Source organism: Pantherophis guttatus, chromosome 6 (genome assembly GCF_059756535.1).
Source record: "Pantherophis guttatus breed Tessera chromosome 6, ASM5975653v1, whole genome shotgun sequence".
NCBI classification, from domain to species: domain Eukaryota; kingdom Metazoa; phylum Chordata; class Lepidosauria; order Squamata; family Colubridae; genus Pantherophis; species Pantherophis guttatus.
Genome location: NC_142068.1, coordinates 57149263 through 57174968, shown reverse-complemented (window position 1 = coordinate 57174968; position 25706 = coordinate 57149263). Strand labels below are relative to the sequence as shown.

The window sequence follows — 25706 nt, the reverse complement described above, 5'->3', positions numbered from 1 at the left end:
GTTAGAGTCGCCCATCAAAACGAAGCGGGTGGGGGGAGGGGGCAGCGAAAATGGTTTCCAACCGGGGATTTCAACTGCCCCCCCCATTGCCCCCCCCACCCCACCCCACGACCATTACCTGCGGGAAGGAGGCCAGGTCCCGTACCGGCCACAGGGGGGTTTTGGCTGACGGGGATGAAAGGGACGGTGAAATTGAACTCGGTGGCCGAGGAGGAGAAGAGCAAGTTAGTGCCGCCGCTCGTGGAAGAGATGCCGCCCGTGGCGGAGGTTTTGGGGGCAGCCATGACTGAGGGACTTCCACGTCTCCCGACTCTCTGGAGCCCTCCCCGACAAGGCCCCGCCCTTTCCGCCCGGCTCTAAGATGGCGGCGGCGCCGCTCTCTTCCCTCTTCTCCCGCCAACCCGAGCCCGCGCTTAGAGCGAAGTGAAGTCAGGCTTGAAGTCTGCTCCGGCCTGGCTTTGCGCCGCTTTCAGCCCAGCTTGGAACGCCCGACCCGCCCGCTATCTTTAAAAGCGCTCTCCGCCCGGCGCGTAAGCCTCCGGAAAAGCAGGTCCTCTGAAGGGAGACCTCTCTCCGGCGTGTCTCTCCTGGCCTTTTAAACGCGTCGAAGAACCGAAAAGATGCCGTGTGTGGCGGACTGGCTGAACTGCCCTCTCAGTATCGTGCAGGGCATTTTCGGTGAGACCGGGCTTGGGAGGGCTGCAGTGGGGGTGGTAAAGCACGGAAACGTGAGAAGCTGTAAGGCAGGTCAAGGCGGCGGGGAAGCGGCCTGAGCAACCCCCGGGTACAACGCGGATAGGCAGAGGGGAAGCCGGCCGAGTCCCCCCACCCAAAAAAAAAAAAAAAACCACGAAAGGAAAGAGAAGACGGCTTAGCATGGCTAAGAACGAGCTCTGGGACCGGAGACGACCGGGAAAAAGAGAGAGACGGCGGCACCTCGCCACTCCTTGCGGAACGGGTTGGAGTTCGGGGGCGGGGGGGGGGTTAGGAAGTAGCGGGTCTATCCCGGGCAAAGTGGGACTGACCCCCGGCGACAAAGCTAATAACAGAGTTTGGCCTGGCAAAGTCGGGAGCCCGCTGGGCCGAGCGGAGTGAAAAGCAGCCTCGGAGTTGTGTTGTGAGGCAAACTTGGCTGCGGGAAGGGCAGTTCTTCTGCACGCCGAAAGTTGGAACCCTCGTGGGAAGAAGAAGAAGAAGAAGAGTGTTCCTGAGCATGTGCGCTGTGGTGTTTCTTTCAGCTTCTCGGGGCGGGCGGCTGAGTGAGAGAATAACAATTCTTAAAGGCATTGAAGGGGATTTTTCCTATTAAACGTCAGGCCTGGCGTCCTTCTTTTGAGTGCTTAATTACTACTTTACTGCTGTACTTTGTAATTAAAAAGAACAGGGTGAGGGCATCGTATTATTAGGCTTGGGCTCAAAACTGAACAGGAATCTTCTGGTTTTCTGTGGCTATCAATTGCTCTTGTATCTAATTGGTGTGTTTGTAATTTATGAGTGGCTTTCTAAACCCAAGTTGCTATGTTCTTTTCTGTTTTGTTTTTTAGCAAAATGGTTTGCTATATATCTTTTTTAACACAATTATTTGCAATTGAACCAACTCTTGGTTAAATGTGATCCAAAGTTAATCCTAAAATCTCTGAGCACATCTGAATAATTGTCTAATTGTTTTTGTTAACCTTACAAGCAAAATATTAATTAATTGGCAGGCTCCCAAGAGACTGTGCTTAGCTCATATAACTGAAAAACCAACATTTGGAAAATACAGCTAACAGGAAGAGCAAAATACCATAACAAAAACAGAATAAATCAAACCAGTGAAACAAAATAGGAACTTCAGAATCACTCTGTCTTAGAGGCTAATTGGAACAATAGCAATAACACTTAGACTAGTGCTTTACAGCCCCTCTCTTAAGTGGTCAGCATATTCCACACACACACACACACACACACACACAATCTAGGTGCTCATCCAATGTTTAGGAATTTCCTAAACAACAGAAGGGTGGGAACCATACATTCTCTGGTGGAACTCATTCCAGAGAATAGGAATTGTCAGAGTAGGTGTTTCTCCTGAGTCCCACCAGATGATATTTTTTAATTGAAAACCAGCTGCTTGAAAATTTCTACAACAAAGATCAATTTTTGGACAGAAGAAGTTATACTTCATAACATGGAAGAGAGTGCAATGTAAGTGAACATTGAAGGTGAAGATGTTGAGTTAGGCAGTCTACTTTCAACTATAAAAACTTACTGGGTACACCCAGAAATCTGATTCCTGACTGCTCTGGCTCTCAGCCACTTCACAGTAACAAAATAACAGAGTTGGGAGGGACTTTGGAGGTCATTTAATCCAACCCCCTGCTCAAGCAGGAGATCTATCCCATTTCAGACAAGTGGCTGTCCAGTCTTTTCTTAAAAGCTTCAGTGATGGAACATCCACAACTTCTGAAGGCAAGCCATTCCACTAGTTAATTGTTCTCATTGTTAGGAAATTTATCCTTGGTTCTTGGTTGGTTCTGTTCTTGATTAGTTTCCTTCCTTGTTTCTTGTCTTGCATTCTGGTGCCACAAAGAAGAGTGGCAACCCCTGAAATATTGGAATACTGTTATCATGTCAAACCTAATCCTTCTTTTCACTAGCCATACCCAATTCCTGCAACCGTTCTTCGTATGTTTTAGTTTCCAGGCCCTTAATCATCTTTATTGTTCTTCTCTACCCTCTTTCCAGAGTCTCAACATCTTTTTTATAATGTGGTGGATGCAGTATTCCAAGTGTGGTCTTATTGAGGTTTTAATAAAGTGGTACTAATACTTCACATGATCTTGATTCTATCCCTCTGCTTATGCAACCTAGGATTGCATTGGCTTTTTTGGCTGCTGCTGCATGCTGCTGGCTCATATTTAAAATGCTAAAGCTAGGATTGGCAAGAATAGCTACAAAGGCATTCTCTACGTACGCTACCTCTCTGAATGTAATAGCTACAGAATATTCACTACTTACATAATGGGACATCTCAGTGACAATTGAATCAAGACTGTACCCTAAAAATAATTGCCATGGTCTCCCACCACTGAGATGGAAGCTTGAGATCAGAAATTGCTGAAACAAACTGCAGTACGTTTAGCTTAATTTTTTTCATTTATAAAGTTTTAAATCTCAAAATAGCATATAAAAGAAACAAATCTTACACTATAGTTATGTCTGAAAGACGGATTTATTGTAGTGGATCTATGCCATGATTTGTGACATTGTTAATCCTGCACAGAACCTGACATTTCTATTACTACTAGGGAAGTTGTTTTTGTTAGTTGCGAAGTCATGTCCGACCCATCGCAACCCACTTTTAGCCTTCTAAAAATATGTCTGCTTTAATGCTTTAAGTAAAGGTTCCTCACTGTTAGGGCCTAGGCCCAGGCTCAGGGTTCAGAATCTGAATCTGTGGAATGTCAGCCTCAGGAGTCCTCAAGCTAAGTATCGCATGAGGCTGATCCAAAAACAAGCACTACCTGGGCAACTGGAGCAATTAGATGAGAAGGCCACCGAGCCCCTGCAATAGGCGAGTAGAAAAGGGAACAGAACAGAGCTGTTATTTGAGGCTCCTTGCCAAGCAAGGGAGTAAATCTCTTAATTAGTTACAGCTCGCTGGGGTTTGATTTAAGGAGCACCCTGACCCATGATCTGTTATTGCAAGCACCTGTCTGTGCAATCCTGACCTTTGAACTGTCTGACAACTTTGATTGGCTGTTGGAACCCAGAACTAGGTTTGGATGCTACTGTTAAAAGCGAACTATTCCAGCAAGTGTCTATTTTTTATTTCCATTTGTAGATCACTGTTATCACTTTGAGGTTCAGTAAACTTAATTACCATAATGTGTGTGTGTCTGTATTTAAAACCTAAAATGCTATTTGTTTATTAATTATTGAATAATAAATACTGTATTAGCAAAGTAAAATTTAAAATCTTGATCTTTTGTCTTGTTTAGCTCAGAATAGTCTAAATCTTGAATGGGAAAGGAAAGTAACAGAGTACTTCAAAGAGAAATTAAAAGAAAATAATGCAACTAACTGGGTAAGACTATATTTAGTTATCAAAACTTAAATTATTTAATGTTCAAAATCTTCAGGCAACTTGTATAGGATGGCTTGAATAACTTTAAGCATACAGTAGAGCTAAAAGGGATTATAAAATAAATTGAGTTTCTAGTTAAGTATATCAATAGAGAAATAAAACAGGAAATTGCTATTGGAATTGGATAGAAGATCTCTAAATATATAGTCTTTAAATTTTTGATTCTGAGTAAATTTTCTGCACATTCAAGAGTATGTGATAGTGTGATAATTTCATTAGTGTTTTTTATAATTTCTCTAACCTAAAGACAATACATATTTAATTATAGAACACATTGTCATATTTTATGATAAAATATTTTTGTTTGAATAAGAAAAAAGAATACCAAAGATGCAAGGTATATACAAACATTTACAGTACAGTTTTTAGTAATTCAGTCTTGATCCCAAGAGATGAACAAATCAAACCTACACATTCAGAAAATTGAATTCTGATTCATTAGAAATTGTATGGAATGTATATAATCATTTAGTCAGTCATTTTATTTCAGTAACTGATCAGCTGTTTGAAAAATAGAATTTTATTGATTGGCCCATTTTTAAATTTCTTGTTAAACATTTTATAGGTTTCTATAGGTACTATAACTAAATCTCAAATATGCATATCTGAATTAAATCATATTTAGTTCAATGATTATTAAGAATTTTTTTATAAAATGTAAATTCTATCAGCCTTTCTGTGTAGGTATTAGATCTTCAGACTTACTTAAATTAAAATATAAGTAGAGGATCCCGGATTTATGCACTTTCTGCCGTGCCCTCAAGATCTTTTTATTTTAACAGGCTGGCCTGGCCTAACTTCTTTTTAATTGTTAATTTTAAGTTTGTTTTTAAAACAATAGGGGTGTTTTAATCTGTATGGGCCAAAATATTTAATGTGTTTTTACATTGTTTTAAATTCTGTATTATGTGTGTTTTATCCTTTGGCTGTTCACCGCCCTGAGTCCTTTGGGAGTAGGGCGGTATATAAATCTAAAATAAAGTAAATAAAGTAAAATTGAAAATAAAGATATAAAATTCTGCTTGCCTCATGAAGCTGATAATTATTGAATTTTGTTTTACAGGTACCATCATTGAATGATGTTCCTTTACATTATCTGAAGCCAAATAGCTTAGTAAAATTTCGCTGTATGGTTCAAGATATGTTTGATCCTGAATTTTATATGAACGTTTATGAAACTATTGATACAGTTACTAAATCACGTGTAAGTTGGTTTCTTCACTATGGTTCTGATTACCTATACTCCTACCCAGCCATATTGTTCCTTTTGTGGTTCTTGTTCCTCTTGCTATGGTTGTTGAAAATTTAGAGCAATTTTTCATAAATTGTTGTTTAGAGTGATAAAAAATGCCCTGTAGTATAAAATAGGAACAACATCAAAACCAAATCATCAAACTTTTATCAAAACAATTCCAGGACTACCATATTTGTGCTGTGGCTTTAACCACTTTGTGAGCTTCTCTTCCTTCCTGAGTTTGGTCTTGCCCACTACAAGGTTGTCCATCTTTGCTAGGTCCATCATTTCCTTTTTATTCCATGTGACATAGGATTTTTGTAGGAACAGCCAGTACCTCTTAGAGTATCAGATGAAATAAAGGAAATCTTAAGGTTTTTCTATGTGTATTCTTAAGTGAAATATCAACAATCCACGTCTGATAATAGTTCCTTAGCAATTCTGTTCATGTATATTGGAGTGGAACAGATGCTTTGCCTGGAACCGATAATATATGATAAATCAACCGTTAGCTTTTTCAGAATGAAACATTAAAAAAAGAATATATTGAGTTTGGCAGAGCTCTACGTTGTTCTATGAACCAGTATGTTCATAGAAAAGATAATTTGTGAGGAAGTAAGAGTAAATATTTACAAAATCCTCACAAATCTCCCCAAAAAGAACATGGAATACAATAGTGATTTTATGTTTTTTAACAGGTTATGCATTTTGGAAAATACAGAGATGTAGCAGAATGTGGGGTAAGTCCAGCTCCTGAAATTATGGCAACACATTTAAGTTGCTATAATATTTATCTTTTTTTTTCTATTTTATCTTTCACTGATTCTATGGATATCTTTTTTGAGAACTTGAAAAACATGGCTTTTCAAAAAGGCATTTGGGGATGAATTTGTTCATGCAAGCTCAAATGGTGGTGCATTGGATTATTGGTTATAATTGTGTTAATTAATTTTTGTCTTAAAGCTTCTGAAAGTAATACTATAAGCAAGTCGTACAATCAAAAAATAGAGATGAACACAAGTTTTTGTAGTAATAAATAATCACACAACATAAATATTTGTTTTTTAATAAAGGATAGAATAGAATAGAATAGAACAGAACAGAACAGAACAGAACAGAACAGAACAGAACAGATTGTACCTCCCACACCCTTCTCTTGTGCTTTTTTTTAAAAAAATAAAGATATAATTGAGCAATCATCTGTACTGTTATCATTTAGTTTTTGTTTTTGTTTTTTTAATTTGATTTATATGCCGCCCTTCTCCGAAGACTCAGGGCGGCTTACAATGTGCTCAGCAATAGCCTTCATCCTTTTGTATATTTATACAAAGTCAGCTTATTGCCTCCACAAACTGGGTCCTCATTTCACCTACCTTAGAAAGGATGGAAGGCTGAGTCAACCTTGAGCCTTGGCGAGATTCGAACCCTGCAGTAATTGCAGGCAGCTGGTCTTAATAACCAGCTTAATAACAGGGTGCCTTAAACCCCTGTACTACCAAGTTTATGGAATCAATGACAAAAACTAGTCCTCCTTAAACCTATTTCTGCAGAATCTGTGCCTCTATTCTATTTTAAATATAGAAGGCAGCAATGCCAGTGTCAGTGGGTTTTACTAATCCCTCACACATTGTAATATTTTATCAGGGAAGAAAAACCCACCCTTATCAGATACATGGACTTACGTTAAGGCTATATGAATGTGTATTTTTAGCATTGCCATTTTAATATTTAACAATAAATATTATAAAATACTGTAAGTCTAAGACGGAAGCATACAGGTTGTAGTAAAAAAAATTAGATTTTACAGTGTACTGTATTTCTGTGCAGGAGATCTGTATGCTAATTATTACCCTTTTTGTGGGATGTTCTGTTCCTCTGCTTTCCAAACATATATTCTACATCTGTTGCTAGGAGTGTTCTGGGATCTCTTCCAGATAGTTTTCTTGTAAGACTTGTTTTGGGGTCACACCTACCAATTTATATGCTTATGTCACTTACTTATAGATATTTGGTGCTGTATTGATGACATTAAAAACACTTAGAAATGCATTGATCGATAGCATACATTAATATATGTTGTGTAGACATGGATTTAATTTAAATTTGGCTCCATACATTTCACTAGTGCTTCTACTTGAATACTATATTGCTAACAAGGAAATGTCTTGCTTCGACTGGTACAGTTCAAACTAGCACTGTGCTATTGTTGATATAAAAAACCAGAATCAGCATTTCATTATTTTAGATATGTCAAAAAAGTGGTTACTGGAACTTTTAATCCACAGAGATTAGTCATTCCTTGTAATTCCTTAGGATAGATATTATTTTCTAGCACACTAATTATAAATTTATTTTAAGATTGCTTCCCTTTTTAAAAAATCAAATGTATTTCATTTTTATAACTACAATATTTTTTCTTTTTATCGTATGCTAGTGATGTATAATATTTCTTCTTCTAGCCTCATCAAGAAATAGATTTAAATCCTAAACAAATCGTAACTGCAGATAGACAGACTTTTTATTGTGTTCCAGTGCCAGGAGAATCAGCGTGGGTAAAAGAAATATCCTTTGTAGCTTATTATATTGTGGACTGGTATATAAAAAAATAGAAAAATAGTAGTGGTAATACTGATAATGCAAGCTCTTTAACACTTGATAGAAAAGTATTGATTGGTTGCTTGATTCTATGCCATCAAATTGTGTCAACTCTTAATGACCACCGAGATGGATTTCCTCTACAGTCTGTTCCAAACCAGGTCTTCCAATATTGCAACTATTGCTGCTGTAATTAAATCCAACCACCTTGCTTCTGGTTAGACTCTTCTCCAGATTTACCAGCCTAAGAAGTCTTAGGTCAGTTAAGTCTTTGCATCATATATCCAAAATATGATAATTTGATATCATCTCCAGTGAAAATTCTGGATTGATTTGTTCTATTATCCATTCATTTATTTCCTTGGTTATCTATGGTATACTTCAACAGCAAGCAGAGTACTTTTTCTATCCTGCTTCTTCAAAGTCCAGTGTTTGCTTTCAGAGTATTACAGGGAAAATAATTTCTTGCAGAACTCTAATACTTGTAGATATAGATCAGGAGTGTCAAACTCAAGGTGTCATAGCGGCGTCACGTGACGTATCAAGACTTTTTTTCTCCTTTGCTAAACTGGGTGTGGGCGTGGCCAGCACATGACACTGGCCGGGAGTTTGACAGCCCTGATATAGATAGATTAGAGTTTGAACTTCAGAATTTACCTTTTGACTCCACCAAAAAAGCTGCAGATGTTGAACAAAATGGTTAACATAAAATAAAAGTAACCTTTTAAAGAGCTTTTCTTAACTATAATAGTAGAATCAGGATTTTCTGAATCCTTGGCAAGGAAGCACATTTGGGACAAACACATTTGTTTTTGTTTGGATCATGTGCATGAGTTGAGATTAAAAACATCTCTTCCGAGCTGATTGTGATAGTGAGATATTTCTCTATGTCAAATGATAAATAATTGTAATGAGAAAAGGAGATAATTTATAGCGAAATAGCATGTATTAAGCAATTTAGCCATTTTAATTGCTTTTCTAATATGGATTTTTTATGGTGCGGCATTTCTAAACTGCTATCAGTATGGTACCTTGTTTATGGTATTATATTTTAACTGTTGTACTTTTTGATACAGATTGCATTGTTTTCTGCATTTCTTTTTGCCCCGGGTTAGATATTAAGATAGGCAGCCATACCCCGATTTAAGGGTTTACAGCAGGGGTCTTCAAACTTGGCAGCTTTAAGAATTCTGGGAGTTGAAGTCCACAAGTCTTAAAGCTGCCAAGTTTGAAGACCTCTGGTTTACAGGGTTGTAAAAAAGGCATTAGAAATTTCTGAAACAAATAAATACATACATATATACAATAACATTTACAGATGAATGACCTGCTGTTGTAAGCCAAATCACGCTCTTTCCTTATTGCCACAGTCTGCTAGCACATGTGGTATTCTTTTTTTAATTCGTTTATGTTCATTCTTCAATATTTTTACAGAACTATTTTTAAAATGCTATAGAATATGAAACATATGATGTAATCATATGTTAAACTTACAAAATGCTATTATCTTTTCCCTCATCTTTGGAAATGAGAGCATTGCTTTAATTTTAAATTAAATGTTTAATTAAATTTCCAGATGTTTATTCATCCTATCAGAATGATTCTGTCCTTAACTTAAAACTTACGCTTATAATAGTGCAAGTCAAGCTCGGGTTTGTCCATCAACATCATACACACCAAGTCGCCATAAGAGGAGTTATGAGGATGATGAAGACATGGAGTTGCATCCATCAAAACAAAGAGAACAGCACCTCGGTATTAGTTGAGATAATGTCTTTCTCCTGAAAATCACTTATTTTTTAGAATTAATATTGTGGTGTATCCATTTGCACTGAAGTGATTTATGCCTTGTTGGCTTAGAATAGATTTAGAATATGATTTTATATATAATTATCTGGTTTTTGAAATAATTAGATGAGTTCAGGTATAGTTGCAAAAAGAGCAAGTTTCTGAATGTACCATTGGTCTGATGTGTTATCCATGGGTCAGTTTGTAGCTAAAGATATATGAATATCTGTATATGAATACTATATGAATACTACAAACTAGTATTTGCAAACACTAAATTCTTGAAAATCAAGGATGATTTTGATTTATAGAAAAAGAAAGAGAAAACTCATGGCGAAATGATACATTGTTAGCCATTAAAATAAATAGGACAATATACCGGTATAACTGAATGCCAGATGCAGCAGAAAAATAATGAAGTGGATTATGAACTTCCTGGTTCTCTTTATTTGGCTCACATTTATTGAAAAAAAATATGCTGAGTTAAATCAGAGGTGCGCCATTTGCAGAGTCATCTATATTTTTGTTCTTCTAACATAATTTTAAAAACACTATATATAGTGTCCAGAAATAAGCACTTTATTCCAGTCCACTAATGCCAGATGTTGAGGTCAGGGAGAAAAGAAAGTGTACAAAACAAATAAAATAACAGCTTACCCCTTTTGTTTCTAGTCATTTCCACTTCTTTTCCTACCCTTCATAGTATTCTGAAGAGTACTCATTTGCTTGGTTTCATCTAGGACTTAAAATACTTTTGGGGAATTACTATTCTGAAAAGCTCCAGTGTTTGCAACATGCACTTGTGACTCAGCATGATGTTGTTGTTTTTTCAAAAAGCAGCAATAAATATTAATCTCAAATGAGTTTTAAGGTAGTGGAAACTGTTGTTGTTGTTGTTTTAATTCTAGGAAATGTGCCCGATATCCAGGGGAGTGGAGAGCCAAAGCGATTAGAAACAGAAGCTTCTGCAAGGCATCAGATGATTTCCTTAAACTGTTCATCTCCACTAGATCTGAATTTTCCACTCCCAGGAGAAAAGGGCCCTGCATGTCTTGTGAAGGTAATAATATCTTAAGCAGTATCTGAAACAGGATCGCTTTTACACGTGTTAGAGGTGTAGAGATTTGTTGTAATTTACATTTAGAACTGGTACATAAAGCCGTGAATCATATACAGGTAGTCTTCGACTTACAACAGTTCATTTAGTGACCATTCAAAGATACAATGGCGCTGAAAAAAAAGTGACTTATGATCATTTTTCACACATCCAACTCATATTTATGACGATTGCAGTAGTCCGGTGTCATGTAATCACCTTTTGTGATCTTTTGACAAGCAAAGTCAAAGGAAGCCAGATTCACCTAACAACCATGTTACTAACTGAATAGCTGCAGTGACTGAATAGCTGCATTTAACTGTGGCAAGAAAGATTGTAAAATGGGGCTAAATTCACTTAACTTTTTCACACGGCAATGGAAATTCTGGGCTCAATTGTGGTTGTAAGTCAAGGACTACCTGTGTTTAATTATATATCACACTGCTTCATGTAAATATAGTCTGACAGTTGCACAAAGCCTGTCTGTCACTGAAGGATATATTAAGTGACTGTATATTGTTAGAATTTAGAACACTAATTCTGCACAGATACAATTTTTTATTGAAGTAGAAAGTTATGAAGGACAGTTATGATACAAATCTTCTCCCATAATACCAAACCATAATTTATTAGTATGTTCAAGTAGCTATTGCTTTTATAGTACTTCATATTGTCTTACTGCAATTTCTCCTCTTAAACATGTTCTGTTTGTGGCAGATATATGAAAATGGGGACAATTTCAAAGTCAATGATATTCTTGAGGTGTATGGGATTTTGTCTGTCGATCCTGTCCTGAACATGCTGAACAATGAAGAAAGGTAACATTTTAGTGATAATAAAATGCAAGTTTGCCATCATTGTGACTCAAGAAATTCACATATTTGGTCCACAAATAATAGGTAATTTGTAAAGTTTCTATAAAAGATTAGCAGCAATATTAAGTTTTCTTCTTTGTCAGTGTGTTTCAGAAAAACTGAACAATAATACCCAAAAAGTTTGGAAGATTAATGCTAACCCACAAATTGCTACTTAACAGTGTTGAATTTATAACTAAATTTTAGAGATCTGAATTTGTCCCAATTCTAAATAAATAATAAATAAATAAATAGTTCATTGTACCCATATAAAAAATAAAAAGGTGATGTCAGTTCTTTATATTCAGGAGCATTTTTAAAAGATATAACTGAGGACTTTACTTTGATTGCTGCAAAAGTATGAAACAAATTAAAGAACTTAATTTATTTTGTTAATGATACAGGTAGTCCTTGATTTACAACAGTTCATTTAGTGAACATTCAAAGTTAGTGGCACTGAAAAAAGTGAGTCATGATTGTTTTCCACACTTACGACCTTTGTATCATCGGCATGATGTGATAAAAATTCAGATGCTTGGCAACTGGTTCATACTTATAACCATTGCTCTGTCCCAAGGTCATGTGATCATGTTTTGCAGCCTTTTGACAAGCAAAATCAATAGGGAAGCAAGATTCACTTAACTATGTTACTAATTTATAAACTGCAGTGATTCAGTTAACTATGGCCAGAAAAGTCATAAAATGGGGCAAAACTTAACAAATGTCTCACTTAACAAGAGAAAAGTTGGGCTGAATTGTGGTCGTAAGTCGAGGACTATCTGTGCTGACATTTCATGTTTCAATAAAATACCTTTTTCTTTAGCAGGAAATAATGTTGCATGTAATTTTGAAATTAAGTGTGCCTAAATACAGGTACTTTTATGTTTTAGGGAGAATTCCTCCTCTCCAGTGGAGTCTATGGATTGTATGGATACTGTGGAAGAACAGAGAGTTCATAGTCCTCCAGCATCATTAGTTCCCAGAATCCATGTAATTCTGGCACAGAAACTTCAGCACATAAATCCATTGTTGCCTGCTTGCCTTAATGAAGAAGAAAGCAAGAGCTGTAAGTATTTCAACTATTTAGGGAAGATTACCTTGTTACTATCAGATGCCTGAAGTGGATTTTATTGTTTCTACTTCTTTGTACACAAAAAGGTCAGTTTGTCCTTAGTATTTAAAGCATAAAGGACATTAGTAAATGTTGTATAAGTCATTTTGCTCCCCCATTGTGACACAGCAAGTTTGACACCCGTGTCTTATGGCAGCCATGTAATAATCAAAAGTGTCCAGCTTGCTTGATAAAGATTCTAAATAGCACAGGAAATTGTTCAATATAAGGCACCACCCTTCCTTCCCTCATAGTAGTAATACTCTTGCCAAATACATCTCTGTGTACTGTATATACAAATATGTTCCTGAAAATCCTGTAGACTACATGTACAGTATGTGACAACAATAGTGTTCATTTTAGCTTGTAAAATTATTTTTGCTTTTGAAGTCCAGATTATCTATAAAATGATTTATAGAAAAATTCTGAATATTGTAACAATTGCTCTAATGGTATCTTTTAAAGAGAAGAGATAAAGAGTAAATTATATGCACCTATAATAGATTAAATATGGCTTCCAATTTTTAATTGCCTACTGACAGAGTTGGTGTGACTTCAAGCCAATTTTCAGCAATTTTCAATCTTGCTGATTAGTTTTTCTTATTTGATAGAAACATTGAGCTAATCTTTAACAAAATCGGCTTCTTTCAAATGGACACCTGGCAGCTATACTGACCCCTAAAATTAGCTAGCATTTGAAGCTACAATAAAATATTACTTCTAGAATTCTCATATTTTAGGGAAACAATTCTTTTTGAAGATAATACATGGCCAAAACAATCATGATGCTATGAAGAAAGAAAATATCTGACTTTTAAGCTAATCATGCAAGCAAGTTAAATTTCCTCCACACCATAAAGTCAAATCATAGGTCATACCCCTCCATATTCTGCATCATTAGTGTCAACATTCCTTCAGAACTTGTCCAGGCCCTTAGACTCCTAAAAGAAGAATTTCCTCAGTTTCATGGTAATTATAAGAGTTCCTTTGATTTAAAGATGAAATTTAATGAATTAATAACATAGTCGATAACTAATGTGGGATACATTCCTTAGCTATTTAAATTATTTATTTTGTGTGTCACTTGTCATTTTTAAATACAGCATTAAAATCTGTTGTCAATACGACACTCAGCTAAAAAAGTTAAAATATATGTATGGTTGGTGCAAAGTTGTATATCATTAACTGTCTTCTGCAAATGATAATTAAGTGTAGAGGTAATCCTCAATTTATGACCATAATTGAGTTCAGAATTACAATCAAATCATTGCATTTATAAGTTGAGGCATTTTGTGACCTCATGCAAAGTTATGACCATTTTTTTAACAACAGTCGTTAAGCAAATTCATTTTTTGTTGGGACACCAAAAATAAACCACAGAAACCAACAAAAAAAACACAATCATGTGTTGCCAAATACAGCAAATGGCCATAAAAGTGAACCAGTTGTCAAGTGCCAAACAAATGTGATCTCATGATTGCAGAGGGGGAAACCAACAGAATAGTATAGTATAGTATAGTATAGTATAGTATAGTATAGTATAGTATAGTATAGTATAGAATAGAATAGAATAGAATAGAATAGAATAGAATAGAATAGAATAGAATAGAATAGAATAGAAATGTTCATCAAGAATCATAAGGTACAACATTTAATGATAGTCATAGGTTACAAATAAGCAATCAGAAAAGAATATCAATATAAATTGTAAGGATACCAAAATAGGTTGTAAATAGTTTTGGGGAGGTCCATTGTCATTTGGAATGGTCATTAAGCAACCAGGCATAAGTTGAGGACTACCTGCACAGTACAGGTAGACTTACAACCACAATGGAGCATCAAATTTCTGTTGCTAAGCAAGACAGCTGTTAAGTGAGTTGTGTCCCATTTTATGACCTATTTTCCCACAGTTGTTGAATGAATCACTGCAGTTGTTAAGTGAGTCATATGGTTGTTAAGTGAATCTTAAGTAATTTTATTGAATGCCAGCTGGGAAGGGTACAAACTATGATCACATATCCCCAAGGCAGTGCAACTGTCAAATACACACCAGTTGCCAAGCACCTGAATTTTGATCATGTGACCGTGGGGATTTTGCAAGTGTGAAAACCAATCATAAGACACACTTTTCAGTGCTGTTGTAACTTTGAACAATTACTAAACAAATGGCTATAAATTGAAGATTACCTGTATAGAAAAATGCATGTGTTATTTCTGATTCTTGCCTATGCTGTCTATTTTAGTTGTCTCTAGTTTTATGTCTGAACTATCACCAGTTAGAGCAGAGCTTCTTGGCTTCCTCAGTCATGCCTTTTTGGGAGACAGCTTGGCTGCTGAATACGTTATATTACACCTCATTTCCACAGTGTAAGTAACAAATTCACCTGTTTAACGTATCTGATCCTCTGGGAGAAGAGGTAAAGGGCAGAAAGTATCTAATTAAGACATACAGTATTATTCTGCCACCTAAAATTGTTCTAATTTTTATCCTGCAAGTAAAGTAAAATAATTTGTTTTTTTCAATATGTGGTGATTTTGATGTAATCTCAATTGCTTGCATATTTATTTAGATACCTTCCTTGACGATCTTTCACAGTTTGAATCACTCTCTTACCATAAAATTGCTAAACTTAGTCACTGGGTTGAAGGTAAAAAAAGCAGTCTAGAAGGAATAATATAACAATTGTTAATATAAAAATGTTTAACTCCTTCTAGCTAGCTTTTCTTTATCTTCAGTTTCCTACTCCTAGCCTTTCCTAAATTAAAAGGGAGGAGGGGAAGAAAGAAAAATAATTTCCTGCAACAAGAAATTCCTGCAAATCGCAACAGACCAAACCAGGAAACTGGTTTTCTTAGTGGGCTCCTTAATATTTCCAAAATGATATTCCTATCACAGTTTTAAACTATCTTCAAATACTATATCTTCATTGGTGCTTGTTCATAATTGTTCTACTAATTTCACTGTATACATCCTTTCAAAGTCAATATTGCTCTTTAGCCAAAAACATTCCTAGCATAAAATGGTTTATAAAGTTCAGCAATGGAAGTTCTTGCTCATAGCCTTATATTTCTATCCTTTGTGTTATCTAGCTATGCGAGAAGAGATGTCCTTCCTCTAGGAAAATTCACCCTGAATTTAAGTGGCTGTCCAAGAAACAGTGTCTTCACAGAGCATGTATACCGTATTATTCAGCAGCTTGTTCCTGCAGTAAGAATTACATTTATAAGCTGTGTACCTTAACTGCTCCTTCATGTCAGTATCTGGGTTCACCTGTCACATTAAGTTGTAATGAATGTGGCTTTCAATACTATCAATGCAGCCATTTGTAAACCACAGTTTATGTCTTAATGCAATGTGTAAAATTGCTTAATCAATTTACCATACTTCTGATTGGGTATTTAAAGGGACAGTTGAGAAGTGTGTGTGCGTATGTGTGAGAGAGAGAGTTCTTTGTATATAGGTAGTCCTCTGTAGGGTTGATAGTCCTCAATTTATGATGGTTTGTTCTGCCCATCCTAGCACCCTTGCCCTTTGGGTGCTGGCAACTGTCTCAAGAGTTAAAAGTGGTTGCAGTACCCCGCAATCACATAATCACCATTTGTGACCTTTCCTGTCAGCTTTCCCAGAAAGTCATTGAGAAGACAGCAGGGTCTCAAGTTTCTGGGATGAGTCTTCCCCATGTACATATCCTCTCCCAGTGCTTGCACTGCACCAATCACTCACACATCCCCGCATACCCTCCCAAGCTTCTCTTACTGCTTGTGTATTCTCCCCAAGCTTTACTGTTCCGTCTCACACTCTTGCATCCTCATCACACCTTTCTGACACCCTCCCCAACTCTCACTACACCTTTGCACACCACGCCTTGCCTCTCTTGCACCTCCTCATGCCCTTTCCCATCTGGCAGCAGTCACTTATTGCCTGCTGTCCTGCCTGGGAGCCTCCTGGTACTTTCACCTTCTTGCCAGCCTCCCCACTGACTTAAGGGAAGCCAGAAGAAAGCTGCCTGGGATTTAATTAACGGTGGCAACCAAGACTGCTGGGATTGCCATCACTATGTAGTACAGTCTCACTTTATATAGGTTTGCAATGGAAATTCTGGTCCCGATTGCTGTCATAAGCCTACCTATATGTCATCAATGCGCGACTGCTTGCATGACATATCCAGAATGATGGATCTGTACCCAATAAGACAGTTTATCTTTAATTCCTCTATGGCTCAAGGAAATACAGATGCCATAATTTTAACAATATGGTTTCTGCCCTTGCTTATGCCTGCCAGTATGCTTAATTATAACGACAAAAGAAAAAAATAAAGTGTAATTAAACATTTCTTCATATGTATATAATACATTTTTTTCAAGCAATGTTATGTAAGTTTGATGCTTTAAAGGATAATGGAATATTTTTAAGATTCTGTCTTTTAAAACCAATTTGTATCAATTTTATTACACATCTGATTTTTGAAAATATTTACTAACTTATGAAAGAAAGAGTATATTTCTTGTACTGTGGAAGAATTGGGTGTCTTTAGCCAGAATTTCTGCAATTACATGATTCCTTAATTTTTATTAAACCGTTAACCCCTTACGTCAGTTTTAGTGAAATGTAGTAGCTTAATTCTTTATTAGGTACATGTTCCGTATGACAATTCATTATAGTGATTTCTTTTTCTTTTTTTTGACAGACGTATCGCTTACAGATGACCATAGAGAATATGAACAGCTTAAAGTTTAACCCACACAAGGACTACACAGCTAATCGCTTAGTCAGTGGAATACTACAGCTGGCCAACAGTACCTCTTTTGTCATAGATGAAACCTTGCTAGAGCAAGGACAGCTTGACACAAAAGGTTAGTATTCATGGATACAGTTTCGGTTCAAATATATTGATAAATAAATGTTAAAAAAACATGATTGAAGCAAAAAGACAGTTGCCTCTCTGATTCTTTTATCTTACATTATATAAGCATATACATACTTATTTTGTCATCTGAGATCATCAGTTATAAATGTTAAAATTTTAAATGCATTATAAACAATAAATCAAGCAACTAAGTAAAGAAAGATATAAGATCAGAAGGATGCTTAGTATATTTGCTTAGTTACTATAACAGGTATTGTGTGAGTTTGGGGAAAATAAATTAATCTAACTGAAAATAAACTAATCCCAATTTAAAACACAGATAAAATTTCCTTTAACTTTGCAGATTTAACATCAAATTCATCTTCTGAAATGTAAGTTATCTTACATCCAGAGAAAGGCAGAAACTATGCAGTTTTTGATTTGGATTACCTTCTTCACAGGAATAATAGTATAGGCATATAAAGCCTGCCCCCCTTTTTAGGTCCATTTAGTTCAATTAACTCACCAGAAGTTACTCTTTTTTATTCAAAAAAGTGGGATTTTCATCCATCTATTGTTGAAGGATGTTACCTCAGTCATGCTGCTTCCCAGTTGTCTTCTGCTGTCAATGGACCTAAATCTTTCTTAGGCTGTTTTTCTGCTTTTCCGCCCATGTCTTAATTCTGATGATTCACCATACTTATAATTCACAACAGTGGAGAACATCAAATCAATAAATATTTGATTATGTAAAAATCATCATAAACAATTAATAGAAGAGAAAATCCAACATCCCAAAACCAAGATAGAGACTCTCCAAAGAATGCTGAAATAAAACAGAATTATTGAATTTTAATAAGTAGTTACTTCTTGGTGCGAGTACATCTTGAAATGTGGGGTTTCTGCAGAGATGACCTTCTAACTTCAGTTTCTGGATCATCTTCAAAAGCAACATCATGAAATTTGTGCAGGGATTATCCAACTGAGTGGTGATTGTGGCATGAGTCACCCATCAGTCAGGACATTCTGATCCCTATTCATGTTCATAAGAATTAAAAGTTTGATATTTAAATAGGGCTTTTGCTTATTTTTTTATATTTCCATTCCAATTGAATGTTGGACAGAAGTTACATAGTCTTGTAACACTGTCTATCTTTCTCTGTCATTCACAAGGATCTATGAAAACAGGGCAGAGCAAGATAAAACTTGGTATAGGAAAGAAAATTGGCAAAAATTCAAAAATGGACTACATTACATCATGGCAGAGAAAAATATTCCAGAAGAAAAATCCCTGTTACAGCTCTATGAATTGGGTAGAAATACTGGCAATTGTTCCATTCTAAGCTCTCTCCTAGTCATATCCACCCAGACCTGACTGCATAGAAGTTTCCCAGTCTTTCCCATTTGACTATACTATATTAAAGATAATAGGAAAAACTCCAGAAACTAGTTTTGGCATGCTTTCCCTAGCTTATTAATTATTAACTTACATTCTGGCAAGCATACAGACATGTTCTTGAAACAATTAATTTGTTAAATACAGTGAACCAAAAAATAAACTGAATGGTGTATTTTTAGAAGAATTTATTTTAAGAAAAACTAAAGTTATTTCTGATGCATTACAAGCCATGATTAATGTTTTGGTTTGATTTTACTATCTTTTTAGTAAAGATAAGTATAGTATAGATAAGCATACTAAATCTTAAGAAAGAAATTAATGATGTAACAACACATCATTAACAACACATGTAACAACACATTCTTGTGATCTAACTAGGACAGTGAATGGGATACAAGCAATTTTTAAAAAGTTAAAAGATATAAAAACAAAAATTGCACAAGGTAGATAAGTACTTTAAATAAATGCAGGGGAGCATAAAAGCTAATATATAGCTAATTAAATCTATCACAGTCCAATTGTGGTAGAAACTAGTGCAGAAGCTAGCAATATATGTTGTAGAAGTATTAATGTCCGTCAGCAGCTGGATTGTATAGAAGTGTTCTGTGTGGCCTGGGTAATGGTGAGATAAAGCTAGTGCAAAAGCTATTGATTGTCACATAGGGTAGTATTGCTACAACCTGCAGGCCTCCTTCCACTCTTCCATGTTTTATACCTGCTTCTGTCTCAAGAATGAGCAAAATCCATTTAATATCAGTTTGTCCATGATTCCTGAGTCACTATGTAGTCATGGGAAAGGAAATAAGTGAAACAGGATTTCTTCTGAATGCAAACCACGTAGCCATATTCCTGGTTAGAGGAATGACTGTATATTAGTCACGTAGATATCAAATTACTCTGGAAGCTAGTTAAGAAAAGCAAACATCAATTTACTAATGTTGCTGCAAAGATAATGTCTTCTTTAAATTATAGTTACCCCAGGTCGCTGTTTCCCTTTCAGAACAACTACCCTAGGACTAACAATGAGGTTTACTTTTTAGGGGGAGGGAAGCTCTTTTTAATTTTTTAACTTCTAAAACATATTAAAGGTATTGCATTGTAATACTTGTTGTAATAATTTATAATTTCTCTTTGATTTATATTAGATTTACATACTTTATTGTGCAAGAAAAAATATTTTTCCAGAATTTCTTCTAGTTCCCAATGATCATTTGCTCAACTTCTTAACTCCTAAAGGAATTTTACCTAGGAACTAGGTTTACATATTAATTCATAGGACAGAATTCTTGAAACTAAAAATTAAAATACTATATTTTATTTTATATCTGAATCTTTGATAATAAACCATATTTTTTTTCTTTTTTCATTATTGTGTTTGTAGGTGTACACAATGTAAAAGCCCTGGGCCACTTGATAACTTGGCAGAAAGTGGATTATGACTTCAGTTACCATCAGATGGAATTCCCATGCAACATTAATGTTCTTATCACTTCAGAGGGCAGATCACTCCTACCGGTATAGCAAAGCTTCCCTGACCTTCCTTCTTTGTAATTTCTTAAAGAAGAATGAAAGGATACAAAGATAACTAACTGTGCTGTACATCTGTGGTTCATACTGGATGCTGTACTTGAGCAATACATTGCTTTTCTGTGAAAATTTGGCAGTATAAACTTTGGAAGGAACAAAAATAGTGTCGGGTAAACAACATTCATACATATAGATCAATAAATCTTTTAAGTGTATGATTTTGGATGTTATTTTTAAAATCCGCAATCATTAGGATACAATTGCATTTGTAGGTAAGTAAACGGATTGGATTAAAAAGACTTTTCAGCTAATTCTTGTTATCTAATTTGTCAGAGAGAACTCTATATAGCATGTAGACACTTTCAGAGCCAATATGAAAAAAATTGCCTTAATGAAGACTGCTACCTTTCTTTGTATTAATAACTGAAATGTGAAATAATGATTTAAACTTTTTTCCCACAGTCAGATTGCCAAGTCCATCTACAGCCGGAGCTCCTTCCCCCTAATATGGAGGAGCACATGAACAGCCTTCTCACAGCTGTGCTGCCATCAATCCTCAACAAGTTCCGCATCTATCTAAGTTTGTTGAGACTGCTGGATTATAGCATATCGGATGAAGTCACAAAGGTATAGAAATCATCATTTATTGTTAAGTGTTCAGATTGGGACAAAATTCTATTAGCATTACGACAGGGGTGTCAAACTCGATTTCATTGAGGGACACATCAGGGTTGTGTTTGACCTGGAAGGGCGAAGTGGGCCAGCTTGATGTTACTCGTGTCGGGGGTGGCTGTGGTGGGCCGAGTGCTCTGCCAGCAAGAACGGGCTCCTGAGCTCCGTTTTTGGCTGCCATGGCTTCCTCCAACCCTCTGCTAGTGAAAATGGAGGTTGCAGGAGGCCGTGGCAGCTGAAAACGGAGCTAGGGAACCTGTTTTCACTGGCAGAAGCACCGCAGGCTGGTCTTTCACTGTTTCTAGGGCGGTCCTGCAGGCCAGATCTCAGTACCCCGTGTCAGATCCGGCCACCAGGCCTTGAGTTTGATACCCCTGCATTAGGATGTATGCTAAGGAAGCACTCAACCTCCTCTCTCACCTAAAATGAAACTTCTGGGAGGAAGAGGCTTGTTTTGAATTTCTATTACTATCAGTATGGTGGAACATTAAAACATTAGAAGCTTTGTTCCATTGAAATATTTTAAAAGTGCCAATTTGAAATACTTAAATGTTTAAAAAGTGCCAAATTTGAGATAGAAAAGGCACACCATCTGAAAAAACTAATTGTCATTGACAATGAAATTTTTTTTAAAAAACTTGAGACTAAATTCAGCATTTTAATTATTATCAAGGAATCTTTCTTGTATGGTCTTGCATTGCAATGGAAATTTATTGTATGGTTCTTCCCTGGCCATTGTGAAATCACAGCTAGATCTTGGCACTATATAGATTGGTAAACTCTATTTCTTTTAATGGAAATGTAGGATGTGAAAATATTTTATGCCTGAAGAGTATATGTTCATATGGTAGAAAATTTCTTTAACATGGCACTATCACATGCAAAAACACTGGCTAAAATTTAGCATTTCATGGGAGAAAATTATAGTCCAATCTTCTTCTGGACTTTGGGAGGCAAATCTAAGTTAAATGATGAAGCTTTAATCAATTTCTTCAACAGGCAGTAGAAGATGATTTTGTAGAAATGCGTAAAAATGATCCTGAGAGTATAACAGCAGATGATCTTCACAGAACTCTACTGGTAGCAAGGTAAGGGCACAAATGTTAAATAGTTTACTTAAGTTATCACTTACAATCAAAAACAAGGACATGTGTCAATGCTGATGTGACATATGACAGCTCAGGCTTTGATTTTCAGTGAAAGAAAATGCATAATAATGCACAAGAAGTCAGGACTTATGGACCAAGCTGCATAGAAAATGGCTCCAGCCGTACAAACAAAGTGTGGTTGAAACAGTAGAAAAATAGTAATAGGGCAATTTGTCCCGGTTGTTGCTAGATCAGACAGGTCTTGCATGTAGGAGCATCATCCCAAATTCAGAAACTAATTTATCTTTGGCTAATGAAAATGCATCCCAGGAATCATGAAAAAAAAGACTAGAACAGCAGGAAGAAGGTAGAAAAACAAATAATCCTCCTCCAACAGTGCTTTAATTTTTTTTTTAAGTAAGAGCTGTATTAAATAATGATTGCATAGAAAACTATGCAAGGTTTGGAAAGGGTGCAATTTTTTTGTTTTGTTTTGTTTTGGTTTTTTGTATCCCAACTGTTGTTTTTACAAATAACTCAAGATGGTGATCAGGCCCTGGTGGCTCAGCAGACTGATAGCATTGTGATTAACACCAGCTGTCTGCAATTACTGTAAGTTCAAATCTCACCAGGCTCAAGGTTCTCAGCCTTCCATCCTTTCTAAGGTAGGTAAATTGATGACCCAGTTTGTGGGGGCAATAAGCTGACTTTGTATAAATATACAAAAGTATGAAGGCTATTGCTTAACGTATTGTAAGCTGCCCTGAATCTCCGGAGAAGGGCAGCATATAAATCAATTTAAAAAAAAAAAAACATATCCAACACACCTTCCTCTTCCTATTTTCCCACAACAATCCTGAGAGGTAGGTTGGATAGAGCAACTGGCCCAAGATTACCCAGAAGCTTTTGTAGCTAAGACCATGAATTTTTCTCATTCATGTCACAGGAAGAGTAAGAGAATAGACGTTATTTTCCACCTCCTCCGGTTGTTTTTCTGGAAATAGGCCTGGAGATTTTAAAAGCAAGTCCTTTCCTCCTCCTTTCTCTTTCCATAAGATCTGCTCTCTCATTTAGATAAAGGGCTCTGCGACCTTGATTAGATTAGAACTCTCCCACCTGCTTGGAAGTCTGCCTGAAACTCATCAGACTTTAATAAGTTTCACCTTGAAGGCTTTTGGCAGGTGCAAAAAATTGTCTAAATGTGTGTATTGGCAAGAAAATGAACTTTGGGAGCCACTAAACAAGGAATGGCTATATTATTTTTCTTTCATTATTTCATACTCTTTACCATATATCCCTGTAACATTCTATGTTGCAGTCATTTAGATGCTATGGTTGAGATCAAATGAGATTAATTCATCAGGTTGCTTTCAGGGCTCCATTAAGTATCTGATTCCACAAATTAAGCTTATTTGCAAAGCTCAAAGGAGCTTTGTCTCAACCAACGGCAGCATCTAAACATTTTCAGGCCTGGTTAGTATTTGGAAGGATTACCAGAGAATTCCAGGGCATTGGCTAGACAGGAAATCATGACCCAATCCCAGAAATAAACAAGCCCCTTGCTGTTGCCAAGACAAGTGCAGAGAAATATTCCTGTAATCACCAACAGTTGAGCTGGACTTGAAGGGAATTCTTAAATCTATTGCTTAGCGCATTGTAAGCCGCCCTGAGTCTCCGGAGAAGGGCGGCATATAAATCAATTTTTTTTAAAAAAAAAATGAGCTTCAGGGTATGACTTTCTCTGTACGCATGGTTTCATTATTTATATCGGGGATGTCAAACTCCCGACATGTCGTCACAACGTATTGCAACTTTTTCCCCTTCACTAAACGGGGGATAGGCATGACCAGTGTGTGACGCATTCGGGCCGCAGATCGCAAGTTTGACACCCCTTGGCTTCCTATATTTGCCTCATTTTGATTATAGTAAAGGTTTTTGTTTGCACCACATCCTGTTCCTCATTGGTCATTTCAGAGATACTTCCTTACCAGGTTCCTCCATGTCTAACAATGACAGACTTTCTAATATATCGCCTTCAGCAGAAAAGCTGGGATACATTCAGAGATGTATCTGCCTTGAAAATAGCTCAAGTTGAACTATACAGCATAGTCAAACAATAGCCCAGGAAGCCTTTTATAAAATTTTGCCAAATTTCAATTCCACAGGAATCATAGCTCCTAGATTTTGAATGAGTTCTATAAGTTAACTCATTAGAAGAACCTTGGTTCAAAATGTTTTGTCCTATGATGCACCATTTTGACCCAGTTAAAGGTTACAGGAATCAGAGTTTTAGTACTATATGGATTCTAAAGAGGTTTATCTCGGTTTCTTGTCCACAGGTTCCTTTCTCTCAGTGCTGGGCAGACAACACTATCAAGAGAGAGGTGGCTAAGAGCAAAGCAATTGGAGGCATTACGTAAAGCCAGATTACAGCCGCAAAAATCTGTAAATGGAAATGAACTTTAGGACAACAGTACCCATGTTCATTAAGACTGTAAACATGCCTAATATTTGTAGAACAGATATGAACAGAGCTTATGTTTATACCGGGTTTTGTAGATAATTTATATCAAAAGTTATGGTTCTTTTCTCAAATGAACCCAATTTATGGTGTTCAGATTAACACTGATAAATTTTGGAGCTCGTTTTGTAACCAAATTAGCAACTATGGAAAATCTGTTTGATATTAAAGATTTACTATAAAAATGTCACACTTCTACTAAGAATTATTATAACAGATAAACACTTTATGGCATTAGAACACATACCAGATTTTAATGGGATTGGCCTGAAAGTCATAGTAGAAAGTACAATTTGTTGAAAATGGCTCTCCACTTACAATTGGTTCCATAAATGATTACTTTTCATCAAGTTTAGCTGTGTGAATATATCCTAAATAGTTATAAATTTACTACCGGTAATTACTATTTACCCAGAATGTAAAAGTGTAAAATCAGTATAGTTATCTATATCTTTGTCATCTTTATTTAAGCCCATCAAAATGGAGATTGTATTTAATGTATGTGTCATAACTACTTATGTTAGCATTGCTAGTTAACTCTTTAACGTGCCAGGATAATAATTAAGTTCCTCAGTGGTTATTTTGAATTATTATTTTGTCCCACCATTATTTTTATTTTTGTGTGTGTATGTGTGTATGTGTGTATCCAAAACTCAGAACAGCAAACAATATTCCTGCCTCCTATATTCCAAGGCAGACAGCTCTGCAGATTATGTCCTTGCACTATCTATTAAAATTAAGAGTTTTATATCAAAAATACAACCTAAGTTAAGTGACAATGCTGAGTTTTGTTAAACATACTTTTGTGGAAACCCACAGTTTTATTCACTATGAGTTTACAATGT

At 36.1% G+C, this 25706-nt stretch overlaps 2 protein-coding genes across 4 annotated transcripts in view; one reads left to right on the top strand and one right to left on the bottom strand.

Moving 5' to 3' along the window:
- The window catches only part of SEC23IP (SEC23 interacting protein), a 37430-nt gene extending 37084 nt beyond the window's left edge, over positions 1-346 (bottom strand). For 2 of the 3 annotated variants that reach the window (XM_034440272.2, XM_034440274.2), the window contains exon 1: positions 119-346. In XM_034440272.2, coding sequence (XP_034296163.1) covers positions 119-284 — 166 coding nt within the window. In that variant the 5' untranslated portion in view covers positions 285-346. The remainder of the gene's footprint in view (positions 1-118) is intronic. The other variant, XM_034440273.2, reaches the window with a different exon arrangement.
- MCMBP (minichromosome maintenance complex binding protein) lies at positions 340-25051 on the top strand. Its single transcript, XM_034440275.3, has 16 exons — positions 340-678; positions 3984-4069; positions 5193-5333; positions 6062-6103; positions 7823-7924; positions 9584-9713; positions 10655-10806; positions 11560-11660; positions 12587-12762; positions 15051-15174; positions 15898-16015; positions 17496-17661; positions 20435-20568; positions 21043-21207; positions 22252-22340; positions 24680-25051. Exons 1-16 carry the CDS (start codon positions 621-623, stop codon positions 24804-24806), a joined length of 1911 nt encoding a protein of 636 aa, XP_034296166.1. The 5' UTR covers positions 340-620; the 3' UTR covers positions 24807-25051.
- Positions 25052-25706: the final 655 nt, after the last annotated feature.